The 14,437-nt window shown below is 40.3% G+C and overlaps 1 protein-coding gene across 2 annotated transcripts in view; it reads right to left on the reverse strand.

Moving 5' to 3' along the window:
- Window positions 1–13,288: 13,288 nt before the first annotated feature.
- LOC124545114 (protein SMG9) overlaps window positions 13,289–14,437 on the reverse strand; it is a 99,767-nt gene continuing 98,618 nt past the window's right edge. For both annotated transcript variants that reach the window (XM_047123941.1, XM_047123933.1), the window contains exon 9: window positions 13,289–13,685. In XM_047123941.1, coding sequence (XP_046979897.1) covers window positions 13,607–13,685 — 79 coding nt within the window. In that variant the 3' untranslated portion in view covers window positions 13,289–13,606. The remainder of the gene's footprint in view (window positions 13,686–14,437) is intronic.

Genomic DNA, 14,437 nt, shown 5'->3' on the forward strand with positions numbered 1-14,437 from the left:
TTGTGAAGTATTGGAGTTTTATTGAAAAAATGAGAAGTTAGAATTCTAAGTATCATGGAGTATTACACACATTTATTGATGTATTGTGAGGAACCCATTTGGATGGATTCCGAAGTCATGATGTCTTGAGGCTGCAACTAAAGCAATGTTACCATGGATCCTGTACTGTTGTAAATAAACTTTTCTGAATTGCTGAGTTGTAAGAAATTTGGAGCAAAAAGACAGTGTGCAAATCACAGAGTTCACACAGGTCAGTATCAATAAGCAATAGTGCAGTGCACAAATCACTATTTGCATAGGTCACTTCTCTTCCAACTAGGTTAGATTTCATTATTTGCTAGGTCACAGTGATAAAGAAACAGTATAGCTTAACTGAAAGAGAAGTGTACAGGTCATGAAGAGTGTGATTTTTTAAATGTTAGCACTGAATAGTGGGTCATATTGTTTGTGTATGTTGTGTTATACTTCAATGTGACATAACTAATAGGTGAATGCGCGTGGCAGTGGGTGTCAGTGCCCTGGGGCTAGCCTTCGAGAAGCCACTCGCTCAATTGACTTGCACGTCATTGATGATTGCATCAGACTCAGGTCACTGCCCTGTTTCAGATGGTTCGCAGTGGCCCACAAATGCAGCCCTCCCACTAATTCAGCAGTGGAAACTATCATTTTAACACTAGCCCAGCCAGGTATGCAACTTTTAAGCATGGCAGGGCCACATCCGGCGCCTGCCATATGTCAGTCAGCTGTGAACTCTGCTGCCATTGGACCACGAAAGAGGGACCTCTGCCTATCTGCCCAGCCCAGGCAGGCAACACCACACAATCTGGCCATCCCTGCTCATTTGTTAGTCGAGACTCAGTTCTGGGCAATGCCATTGCCATGTCATTGGCACGATGTGACCTTCTGCACTGGAGACCTGGTGGCCGCACATGACCACAGTACAGCCACACCCTGCCATTCAACTTGCCTCACATACTAACGGCAGAGCAGTGCTGTGTCTCCCAAGCAGCATGTGCACACTGCCAGCACTTACATCAACATCTGCAGCTACGATACCCGAATATTATGAGGGAACTCTGGGCCCTGCCAGAGAATGGAGCACAATCAGAGGAATGTCTGAACTGAACGAATTAGTAAATAACTAATAAAGAGTTGTTGCATCTTCACCAGGTCCCACCTCTACTGTGTCCACAGCCTCCATCTTCAACGGAGAAACCAGCCCAGACCCAGAGAGCCTACCTCTCCTACCATTACAGAACATTTAATTGGTGCCATATTAACTGCTCCTTCTTCTGCACCCTCGTAGACTTGCCATCAAATCAAACAGCTTGGAGAAGAGTATCAAACATCTGTTTGCTTGTTGACAGAATAGAGAAGTCTGGTGGAGTCTCATCAGTGGCCCCTGGTTCATCAGTACTGAGACTTTTTTACATCTGCGAGTTATAAAACACCAGGGAAAGCAGATAATTCTTCAAAAACTCGATCTGGCCAATCTCAAGCAATTCATGAATAAGCTGCTGCCATTCTGTCTATTCAGTCAAGTACACTGTCTGAAAAAAGTAGTTGGCAGCAATCCAAAACCGTTTTAGAACTTTTGTCTTCCCCCTTTGCTCTTGGATCCTATGTCACAATATTCTGAAAAGTGGTTTTTTCTGGAGAGGCTGAATGCTTGAACTATGTTGCATTTCTGTCCCAACCTTGGTACTTATCACGATTTGCAGAAGCTGGAGCAACTATAAATATTGTTTCAGTATCACTGCTCCATTGCTGTGTCAATCCCTTCAGGCTGACTGTGCATCAGTTTCTGAAGACATGCCCTCTATGTGGATATTCTCATCTAGTGGTTTCTCTAGCCATATCAAAAGCAGTTCATCTGACATGTCTCCTGTCCCGTAAAATTTTACATATTTTCACATATAACAGAGCACGTCATGTACTCAGTGCATGTAACTGCTTCGTTCAATAGCTAAAACCCAAAAACAACACTTTGTTTATAAAAGCTGTAATATACTTGTAAAATGTAAACTTTCACAGCCAGAAATGTCACACTTAATAAAATGTTCCATGCTATTATGCTTTGGTCAAATGGATTTTGAATTTAAACCCAATGTTTTGTCCCCACCTGTGGGGCACATGCTCAAGGGGGAGCTTAGCATCTCTGAATGTTCAATTCACATCCTATCTCATTACCAATTGCAGCTTCTGCATAGTGGCATGACATCACATTTTGGATACCCAAGTGCATTGGCTGTTGTCATTTGCTGTTGTCCACTGATGCTATCATCCCAGGGTGGAAGATTGGTACACATCTTTTTCAGCACCAGGATCCAAATGTCATTCAGTTTCACGACCCCTTCTTGCCAACTGAAATTCCCGGTGTGTTTCACAGTCTCTATGGCCTCTCCATATAGCCTTTCATGGTATCTGCCTGTGGCTGGCAGTATTTGAATCCTATCAAAATGAATGTGGTGGTCTCCTGGTTGCAAGGTACATTTCACGACAGCTGATTCGTCAACCTCCCCCCTACTGCAATGCCCTTGTGCTCTACTAGTTGTTTTTGTCTCGTCTTTTTGTAGTACCCACATACACCTCCCTGCAACCACATGGAATCCTATAAATCCCTGCTTTTTCCAGCAGTTTGCATGCATCTTTGGCCAATTTTAGGTGATCTTGTATCTTCTGTGTGGGTTTGTAGATTACTGCAGTGTTTGGATTTTTTCTATGCATTCGGTAACATCCTTAACTGAAAGGCAGGAGAACTTTGGATTTCACAGGTGCTTGTGCATCACTATGATTTTTGTGCAGAGGCCTTAACACTCTATTTACCTCAGTGGATGAATAACCATTCTTGAGCAATGCATTGGTGAGAGTTTCAATTCTGCAGCAGCTCTGGTTCACAGATGTTCCTTGCTTTATTGCCAATGTGTTTATGATGCCTTGCTTTTGTTGTGGGCGGTGGTTCAAATACCAGTGCAGGTAATTGTGTGCATCAGTTTTCAGTAATCTGTGTTGCCTATTCTACCATCTTCTTTCTATTAACTGAAATGGAACACACACAGAATACATCCAGGAGAAAAAATAATCCAGTCACACATTACTATCATAAAGGAACAAACTAGAAGAGGAGCATGGCAGTGTTTCAAGAAAGCACACGAAATTTCTTACATAATAACTCCTGTATCACACTGCTTCAAAGCCAATAGCAGCACATTTTACTTGTGTTTGACTGACAAAAGACCCACAGAGTGCAGTTAGAGATATCAAAGAAAGCACTGCCATATGAATGCTTTAGCACCTTTAAAATATGTTGAAATGTTTCAATAAAATCATGAACGTCAAATTTTTTTCTCAGGCATAAGTGATCAGGAGTAAATTTCTATTTACTTTTTGTGCATCAGAAACGGATATCTGCTTGCAATTGACATCTGATGCAGTGGTGCATAAGTCTTAAAATTTCTTTAATAGAAGCTGTGAAATAAATGCTGTAGAGGTATAAAAAACTTTCCTGTTCTGGTACAATAAGCTCTTCTGCAAGCAGAATTTTGTGTACTGGAGAGCTCTTTGGAAGTTTCCCCTAGCATTTCAAGAACATGAATGCAATAAAATTTCTCTAGGCAACCTCCAAAACCAGGCAATTAAAGTTTCCAAATAGCTTTCTTTGGTGTCTCAATAATAGTTACATTCTGGCAATAGGTGATTAAATATAATTTTCTTTCATTCACGGAATAAATGATATACTTTTAATTTTTCTACTTCTCGTACTAAATAGATACACTCCTGGAAATGGAAAAAAGAACACATTGACACCGGTGTGTCAGACCCACCATACTTGCTCCGGACACTGCGAGAGGGCTGCACAAGCAATGATCACACGCACGGCACAGCGGACACACCAGGAACTGTGGTGTCGGCCGTCGAATGGTGCTAGCTGCGCAGCATTTGTGCACCGCCGCCGTCGGTGTCAGCCAGTTTGCCGTGGCATACGGAGCTCCATCGCAGTCTTTAACACTGGTAGCATGCCGCGACAGCGTGGACGTGAACCGTATGTGCAGTTGACGGACTTTGAGCGAGGGCGTATAGTGGGCATGCGGGAGGCCGGGTGGACGTACCGCCGAATTGCTCAACACGTGGGGCGTGAGGTCTCCACAGTACATCGATGTTGTCGCCAGTGGTCGGCAGAAGGTGCACGTGCCTGTCGACCTGGGACCGGACCGCAGCGACGCACGGATGCACGCCAAGACCGTAGGATCCTACGCAGTGCCGTAGGGGACCGCACCCCCACTTCTCAGCAAATTAGGGACACTGTTGCTCCTGGGGTATCGGCGAGGACCATTTGCAACCGTCTCCATGAAGCTGGGCTACGGTCCCGCACACCGTTAGGCCGTCTTCCGCTCACGCCCCAACATCGTGCAGCCCGCCTCCAGTGGTGTCGCGACAGGCGTGAATGGAGGTACGAATGGAGACGTGTCGTCTTCAGCGATGAGAGTCGCTTCTGCCTTGGTGCCAATGATGGTCGTATGCGTATTTGGCGCCGTGCAGGTGAGCGCCACAATCAGGACTGCATACAACCGAGGCACACAGGGCCAACACCCGGCATCATGGTGTGGGGAGCGATCTCCTACACTGGCCGTACACCACTGGTGATCGTCGAGGGATCACTGAATAGTGCACGGTACATCCAAACCGTCATCGAACCCATCGTTCTACCATTCCTAGACCGGCAAGGGAACTTGCTGTTCCAACAGAACAAAGCACGTCCTCATGTATCCCGTGCCACCCAACGTGCTCTAGAAGGTGTAAGTCAACTACCCTGGCCAGCAAGATCTCCGGATCTGTCCCCCATTGAGCATGTTTGGGACTGGATGAAGCATCGTCTCACGCGGTCTGCACGTCCAGCACGAACGCTGGTCCAACTGAGGCGCCAGGTGGGAATGGCATGGCAAGCCGTTCCACAGGACTACATCCAGCATCTCTACGATCGTCTCCATGGGAGAATAGCAGCCTGCATTGCTGCGAAAGGTGGATATACACTGTACTAGTGGCGACATTGTGCATGCTCTGTTGCCTGTGTCTATGTGCCTGTGGTTCTGTCAGTGTGATCATGTGATGTATCTGACCCCAGGAATGTGTCAATAAAGTTTCCCCTTCCTGGGACAATGAATTCACGGTGTTCTTATTTCAATTTCCAGGAGTGTATTATACCACCTGAAATCAGTGAGTGCAGTAATTCACCTGGAGAGAAGTTTCAGAGTCAGGATCTCTAAGTGTTTGAGTGCCTTTCACACCTTCTGTCTATATTTTTCATTCATCATTCAGATCCAGCTTTTGACTGGCACAGACAAAGTAAAAACAAATTTTTGTTTATTTGTTTTTCTTTTTCATATAGTTTTAGAGACCTATCACTGTACAGTAATTGGATAATGCCTCAAAGTAATGCCCTCAACCTCAAAGCACCTTCCTCTGCCAACTTTTCACTATTCTGTGGCATAAGCTTCAAGAATTTCTCTATCAGAGACAGATGAAACTCTACTTTGTTGCCTTGTTACTACTCGGTGGAGAGCATGAGCATTTAAAATGCACATGCTGAGTAAGTGAAAAAGAAAACTTTTTATATAGCTTCACAGTCATCCACAATGATTTGACAGAACTCAGTAGCACGTCAGGAGGGTCAACTGTCCCATACTCGAGTCATAATGACAATACGTTGAGGTTTCTTAATTCTTTCACCAGTACTTCTATCAGTCTTTGCAGTCTAATACATTTCTGCAGTGTTACAGATTTCAACATCCACCCTTCCCTCCTGTCACAACACTTTACAGCAAGCATTATATCAGCAGACACAAACTGGGTTTCTCCTTCTTTCAGGGCATCTTGTAGTTTTGGCTTGTTGTGCATATCCCTGAAAACAGTACCACATATTGTTATGAAACCAGAGGAACAGGTCTGGGTTTGAATACCAATTGTCAACATAAACAGTGTGTCCTCATTTCAATTACGGGTTCATGGGTGTTGCCAATTTTCCCCAAATTGTGGAAGCCAAATGCAGTGTTTTTCATGTGGATGAAATGCACTCTGGAATGCTGTGAAAACTTCACCCACAAAGTTTCTAATTTTGAATAATCTGTCTCCTTCATTGCTGGCAGAGATGTCACTAAAATGAAGTACTCTCAAAATTAAAAGAAAACAGTCTATGGACATAACTTTGCCGAAAACTGGTGTGTTCAAGGCAGTGTCCATGGGCCAGTAGTACCTAATTTTCAGCTTTCTCACATGAGCCATGAGCAGATAAATAGCAAGGAGGAGAAAGAGTTCCTCTGATCCCATTTCTTTCTAACTTGACACATGAGAATGCTCTGATTCTGGCATATTTGCCACAGTGTATAAATAAAATCTGTTTGTTTCATCTGCATTAGAGTTCATCAGGCTTTTTGTTAAAAATATTAACAAAAATGGCAGAATACTGGAATTCTGACCTAATCCACACTTGTGTCGTGGAGCTGAGTCGTGATGCATGCACAAATGGGTGAAAATAACTTTTCTTCCAGTCAAATGTGTCACTAAAGCATGGTCTTTCACCAAACAATTAACTCATTCTCACCCTTACAGACTTCGAATTCTGAAGAATTTTCATCACTTGTACAGACAGAGGTAGGTGTTGCACCAGATGTACTTGTCTGAGGACTGTTTCTTCGAGATTCTGTTGAAGAGTCATCACTATCATAGAGTTCGTTGTCATTGTCACTTCTTGTTAGAATATCTGTGATTTCCCCCTCTGTACAGCCACGAAAAAGTGTCATTTTATCATTCAAAAATGAAGGTGAAAAATGGCAGGCCATAAAATCACAGCAGCACATGCAGAAAGGCTAAATGTTGGAAAGTTATCAAGCACTCAAGGTGGCTGCTCTTCCTGGCCATATGTGATTCGTGCATTAACATGTCCGGAGCACACACAGACCCAAGCATTAACCCATCTTCAGACTTCAGGAGCACAAAAGCACCAGCAAGAGAGCACACACAAACATTTTTAGAGCATCTGACAGAGTAAATGCATGCATAATCACATCCAGAGCACCTGGGACAGGAGCAGCAGTGCATGTTAACATGTCTAGGGAGTCAAAGGGTTAAAGGAGAACAAGGAATCAGTAATTGTAGGGCTGTTATAGCATCACTGAATGTTACTGTAAATAGAAATGTGAAGAAAGGTAAGAAGATATTTCTGCTTACCAAGCTTGAGAAGAAACTGATTTCAGATTATCTAAGCAGGCAAAATGAGATTTTTATCTTCAAGACTGAAAATTTTAAGCATAAATGGACGCAATTGAGGAGCCATAGTTTAACAGCCATAACATAAATCTGCTACAATATCAAAGAGAGCTTCATTGCAAATTCAAACATAGTCAGTGCATCATAGACAAACAAAAACTGAATGAAGTCAATAATAGCATAACAAGAGCTCAAAAAATTCTAAAGTAAAATTCTGTCTACAAATCTGGCAGATATTTTGGTCATGTTAAATCAGTAAATAGATAAAAACAGTTAGTGAAGGATTGACAGGTGGCTCTCAACATAAACAACTTCTAAAAAAAAAATAGAAGCAGTCAGATCTATTAAATACCTGTGAGTCTGCAACAGGAACTACTTAAAGTGGAATGACCACATAAAACTAACTGCAGTTAACATAGACTCCAAACTGAGATTCCATAGAAGAACCCTCAGGAAGTGTAGTACAACCAATCTCATTCAACCAATATCAATATTTGAGTACTGCTTGTCAGTCTGGGATCTTTACAGTATAGGATTAATAGAAGAAATAGAAAACATGTTAAGAAGAGCACCCTGTTTCATTACCAGTTAATCAAAAGCACTATGGAGGAGCTCAGCCAACTCCAGTGGCAGATGCTCAAAAAATTTCATTCTGTAGCATGGCTTGGTTTACTGTTAAAATTCAGAGACCATACATATCTTGAAGCCTCAACTGATATATTGTTTCTTCCTACATATATTTTGTGGAAAAACCATTAAGGTAAAATTAGAGAGATTCAGGATTGCTTGCAAACAGTCATTCTTTCTGCAGACCACTCAAGACTGGAACAGGGAAAAATTGGAGGGGGGGGGGGGGGGGGGGGGGGAGGGGCATGTGTACTGATGGTGATACACAAAGAACCCTCCACCACACATGATAAGATGACTTTTGGAATATAAATGTAGATGTAAAATGAGCCAAAAGAAACAGTTATATTCCAATGTCTCCTCCAAAGAAAAATATTTTGCACTGCATGTCACCTGCAAAACACACGGTGGACATTGCAGCAAATGTGAAGAATGTAAAAGAATTGTTTGGAAAACCAGATTGTTATAATTGTCATTCTGTGAATTAAGCAAACCTACATATCGCAGTCATTTTATATGAAAGATCAATGGGACTGTCCTCATCAGAGTGCCAACAAAACAAGACACCCAAATTTTTGCTCTACATCATAGTCTATGCTGATTTGAAACTTTCCAAAACCGCGTACCAGACCAGGAATCCAACCTGGGACCTTTATCTTTCACAGACAAGTGCTCTACTGACTGAGGTATCCAGGCAAGACTCATGACCCATCCTCACAGCTCACTTGTACCAGTATCTCATCTCACACCTTCCAAACTTCACAGAAGTTCTCCTACATATCATGCAGGACTAGCACTCCTGGCAGAAATGATATTGCGCAGATCTGGCTTAGCCACAGCCTATAGGATTGCCCCCAGAATGAATTACGCCTCTGTAGTGGAGTGTGTACTGGCAAATTACAACTGTTTGCCAGACTGGGATCTGGATCTGGACCTTTTGCCTTTTGTGGAAAAGTGCTCTACTCTTAATTCACTTGCAAATAGAAAATTCATTCTGGAAACAGTCTGCTAGACAGTGGCTAAGCTGTGTTTCTGCAATATCCTTTCTACAGCTCAGTCAATAAAGCACTCGTCTGTGAAAGGCAAAGGCCCCAGGTTGGAGTCCCGGTCTGGCACACAGTTTTAATCTGCAAGGAAGTTCCAAAACCAGCACATTCACTAATGCAGTTGCAGGATGAAAAGTGATAAAAATGGAAGGTAACATGTTCTGCAATATTAAATACTTTTGCCATATATGAGAAGGAAAAGGAGATAGCTCACCAAATAGCAGACATATTGAATAGTCAACAGGCACACAAAAAATGGAAAGAAAATTTGCTAGCTTTTGGAATAAATCATTTGTCAAGCTAGAGTACAAATTAGTACTCTAGGTCGACAAAGGATCTATTCCAAAAGCTAGCAAGTTTCCTTTTTCTTTTGTGTGTGCGCCTGTCAATGACTCAACACTTCTGCTATTTGGTGAGCTATCTCCTTTCCTCCTAAATCATTTACATTCCAACAGAACTTTCCTACTATACAGTATTATTTTAGCATTGAATAAAAATGGATAATTTGTCACTGAATTGTCAAATTTTAAGGATGTTCACACAACCTACACTATGTATTCATGACTCTTGTCTCCCACTAACGTTGGGCCCTGTTCTTCAGTTGTTCTTTGGCTATGCAGACATGGTTCTGGTTCTGGCAAGTGCTTCCTTAATTTTTCACTTCAAATTTGTTGCAGCTCTTGAACTTTCCTTCATTATTCTCAAACAACTGTTGTGCTGTACTGTCCAAGTAAAAGTAGACTATGATGAGATGCATAATGAAATCCCAAAAGTTGTGTTTAGCGACATGGTCAGATTGCTTTAGGCTCTAAACACTGTTAAGTGTCTGATGAGCATCTGACTCACTGATCCTTTTGTATCCAATGGTATCTTCACAATTTTGGCTGTAGGAGGGATGTATTGTTTGCATTAAGATTCTTGTACATGAAGGTGACTGCTTTCACTCAGCCCTATTGGAGCCAATGCAGGTTTGCCATCAAGCTCTAACACTTTTCTTTTACAAGATGTTCATAAAGCACATATCTACCAAGTACATATATAACTGAACTGCTTGCTGCAGCAGAGTGCTCCTATTTATATGTATAGAATGATAATAAGTCCCAGAACCTTCTACAAATTACAAATCTTAAATGATAAATAATTGCAAGAGGCAGCAACAGAACTCATGATCTGCACATCACCAGCCAGTGACTATAATCACTAAACCACCTGAATGACATTCAACATGTGGCAATATTAAAACAGTACAATGTAACTGTATGGAACAAATCCACAATGGACCACAGAAAATCCTTTGAAGTGTCAAATAAAATGCTCCAATACTTACGAGTGCATTTGAGTCTAACGTGAGGCTCCTTACTAATATAACTGGGCAACTTTCATCAAATACTGGCTGCTTTTCTGGGATAATGAGCAACTAATCACAACCCTTGACTATCTGACAGCATGTGATGAAGTCAAACTAATTACAAATATGACAGCACAAATCTTAGGTGCCAAAACAACACTAATATTCGCCAAAAATTTCTCCACCAACCCAGTGGATAAAATATGTGGCCGAATTGAACTGACGAATTGTTGAAACACCCAAAATGCCAAAAATTACACCAACTCAGAATGGCTATGTGAAGGCTTTTCTAGTGACTAAAAATAACATGATCAATGACATTAATGAGACAGTCCCAAGGCCACGCTGATGAAAAAATTTGCATTTTGACTGGGGAAAACCAAAGTGAAACTTTTTCTACTAAATTTTTGAATTCATTGAGTTTGTGCAGCTTGAAATGTCACTGCGCTGTCTTGAAGACTGGCTTGCTGGTCATTTCATTGAAGAATTTGAACTCACCAAATTTGTGCAAAGAATTAGACCCTGCAACAAAAATCTACAGAATAACATCGTTGAGCCCAATATAATGAACAGTAAAGAAAAAGAGAAGACAGTATTTATACTGTGAATACCTTTAACCTTTATTGACTTGCCCTTGAGTTTTAAATGACTGTAATTTCTAGTGAAGTTGGCCTACAGTATGACAATCAACAGACCACAGGGCTAAACATTCTGATATAGCGGCATCAACTTGAAGGCATCATGCTTTTCACATGGTCAAAATTATGTCAGGTGCTCATGAGTTGGATCTCCTGAAAATTTATTCATTTCCATTCCCAACAACAATGCTGTTATTGACTGTGCAGAATGCCGTGGCCTGTAGACACACATACTGTAGAGCACACGTGGGCAGAGCAGTAGTGATGGGTGTTATGGGCAGGCATTGTAGGGGAAATACCAAGTGCTGGAGGGGAAGCACTATTCTAAACTGAAGCCCGCACTCACATTTTTTGTAAAAATTGAGTGAGGACCCTTCACTCCCACACTTGCATGGTGACCACTTAAAAAAATCTACTGTCACCTCCCCTTTCATTAATATTTGAAAGGGTTCTACCGAAAATGTAGTGATTTTTTTGCCTGGCTTCTTAACCATTTGTAACTTTCAGAGAAGCATCAGGAATGGCGAATTTTGAGTAAAACTTACAAATTTCTCTGGTTGCCATGTTAAAATTTGCTTCTTTTGTGAAACACACCACAGGTTATACAGTCTCACCTCACTAACATGTTGAGCAGACACAATTGAGAGAGAATTCCGAAACAGTGATTTATTAAGTGAGGAGCTGAGGAAAAGTAGGGTCATTAGCTCGTGAAAAGCCATATCCTTGGTATAAAAGTAAATGTGTAATGTCTTCACTTATGTTTTTCCCAAACCCGGAGCATTTCTCGTTTCACCAGCTACTGACGGCCCTTAAAAATTACATTCTTTCATCAAAAAATTCTGTAGTTATTGGAATAACATGGTAATAATGAAGTTTTACATAATAATGATATGGTAAAATACTCTCCTCTTTGTATGCTATCATTTGCCAAAATCTAATTTTTATATCTGAAGCCGTTTATGAACTATGAGGAATGTTGTGGATTTTCACTCTGGCTTTATTGCTGACATGACGTGATGATAAATAGTTGTTCTACATGAAATCAATTTTCTCAAGATTGGCAAGACAGATAACTCTACAGTGGTCTAAAGAAAAATTCAATATGTTAGCTACATTTCATACACAACAACATATTATGTAACAAGCACCAAACACAAAATCATAGTGACCTCTATTTTTCACTGTACGCTTTTCCGAATATCACGTGGTGTCTTACTTCCTGTAAGAGGTTTCCACCCAGCATATGCATGAACTATGAAGAAGAGCAGATAGAAGAGGTTGACAGTCTTAAATTCCTGGGATTACAACTTGATAATAAATTCAGTTGGGAGGAGCACACCACAGAACTGCAGAAACGCCTTAACAAATCTGTATTTGCAATTCGAGTGTTAGCAGACATAGGCAACATAAAAATGAAAAAGCTTGCATACTTTGCCTACTTTCATTCTATAATGTCATATGGTATAATATTTTGGGGTAACTCTTCAAATCAAACAAAAGTTTTCAGAGTCCAAAAGCGTGTAATACGTATTATTTGTGGAGTAAATTCACGGACGTCCTGTAGAAACCTCTTCAAAGAACTGGGTATACTAACTACTGCCTCTCAGTATATTTACTCCTTGATTAAATTTGTCCTAAATAACATATCTCTTTTTCCAACAAACAGCTCAGTTCATACATACAATACCAGGAACAAAAATGATCTGCACAAGGACTTGAAAGCACTTACTTTAGATAAAAAAGGGGTCCACTACTCAGGAACACACATCTTCAATAATTTGCCAGCAAGCATAAAAAATTTAGTTACAAATAAAGATCAGTTTAAAAGGAGCCTGAAAGACTTACTAGTGGCCTACTCCTTCTACTCCATTGACGAATTTTTTAATAGAAACAAATGATGTATTGTATATATTCATACTATTAGTATTGTTATTTCAGCTTTAGAAAAAAAAAAAGAAAAAAAAAATTACATGTTCCACATCCACAAGGATCTCCTCAGCACAGATCCATGGAACGAAAAACTAATCTAATCTTCCATGTAAGTATCACAATAACTATGATAATTAACAAAATGATGGGCACATCATCATGAAACTGACATATAAAGCTATTGGTAAAGCAAAATTGATTTTTTTTTTATCGAATAGTTGCTGTAAAATTGTTTGAGAAAAATTTCAGGGCATGTGCCTTGATTCTGTCATCACTGAATGGGCGAAAGTTGGAAAACACTTGTCAGCCTCCCCTTCTGAATAAATGAACGAACTTGGGCAGTGCTTTGGACAAAAATTGGTCACTGTGCATCCTGCACAGGCTATATAATACAGTGTAAAAGCAACTGTTGTAGCGAAAATGTGAAAGAGTAAATGTGATGAAACAAAAATAACTCTTTTATTTAATAACAACCAAAAATACTCTTCTTTAACAGTAACCCTTAACTCTACTCACACAAAACCAGGTACATGCTGCTCGTTAGGTTAATAATAGCTATTTACGTACTACAAAACTGAAAACAAATAGCATAAATAGTGTTGTCACACTGGTAAAAAATTATTTAATGATCTCTTAATATGACCTGCTGTTAACACAATTACAGCATGTAACATAAATCACATAAATTCTTCCTGAAATACAGATACTGCCAAGTATATACATGTCCAAACTTCAATAAAATTATATCAAGAATTTCATGGCAAGAGCCTGTAATATTCCAGAAAGAATGAATTCTTTTTTATTACATCCCACATCCTTGATGCATACTGGAACCTACAACAGAAAGAAAAGGAAATTTCAGCTGTTGTATGACAGTTGCTTTTAAAGTAAGTTGCAACATAGATTTTTAACAAAATTTTGCAATGACACATCTAAACAAAGATGGCAAAAAATGTTTTGTGTGTTGAATATCTTACTGATAGCATCTCACTATGATAAAGCATGCAAGCAGTCATTGAGACACTGGACACGTATTCAGGAGGAGCAAAATTTAAACAACTGTCTATCAACACACGGTAAGTTTTCTGCAGTTTCTCCAAATTAAATCATATTGCAAGAGAACGTGTTATCCTTACTGATACTCTTTTAAAACATTTAAGTGTAAATCTGTTCTCTAAGAAAATTTTAGGATATTTGAGTACTTATTTACTTGAGACAAGGATCATACACATAGGATTCTGTAAATTTACAATTTTGGGTAAGGAGAAAGAAAGAATTTATACATATGCACACATACAAAACTGAGATCAAAAAGTCTTTACCCAGAAATGAGCAACTGGTACAGCATTTTCTTGTGCCTTGAACAACTTCTCCTCACTGCAAAAATAAAGCCAACATAAACACTGATGTTTCATTGTCTCTGCTTCTCCAAACTTCCACACAGTGGCTCTTGCAAGTGTCCTGTTTCACTGGGTTGTCCTTAGATTTGCCAGCAGCTTCTCATAACCTGTCCAGTGATCTCCGTGTGGTCCAGTGCAAGTTGCGTCTAGCTGGGAATCATTCTGCTGGATTTACTACTGGTTGGA

Source organism: Schistocerca americana, chromosome 1, assembly GCF_021461395.2.
Source record: "Schistocerca americana isolate TAMUIC-IGC-003095 chromosome 1, iqSchAmer2.1, whole genome shotgun sequence".
NCBI lineage: Eukaryota > Metazoa > Arthropoda > Insecta > Orthoptera > Acrididae > Schistocerca > Schistocerca americana.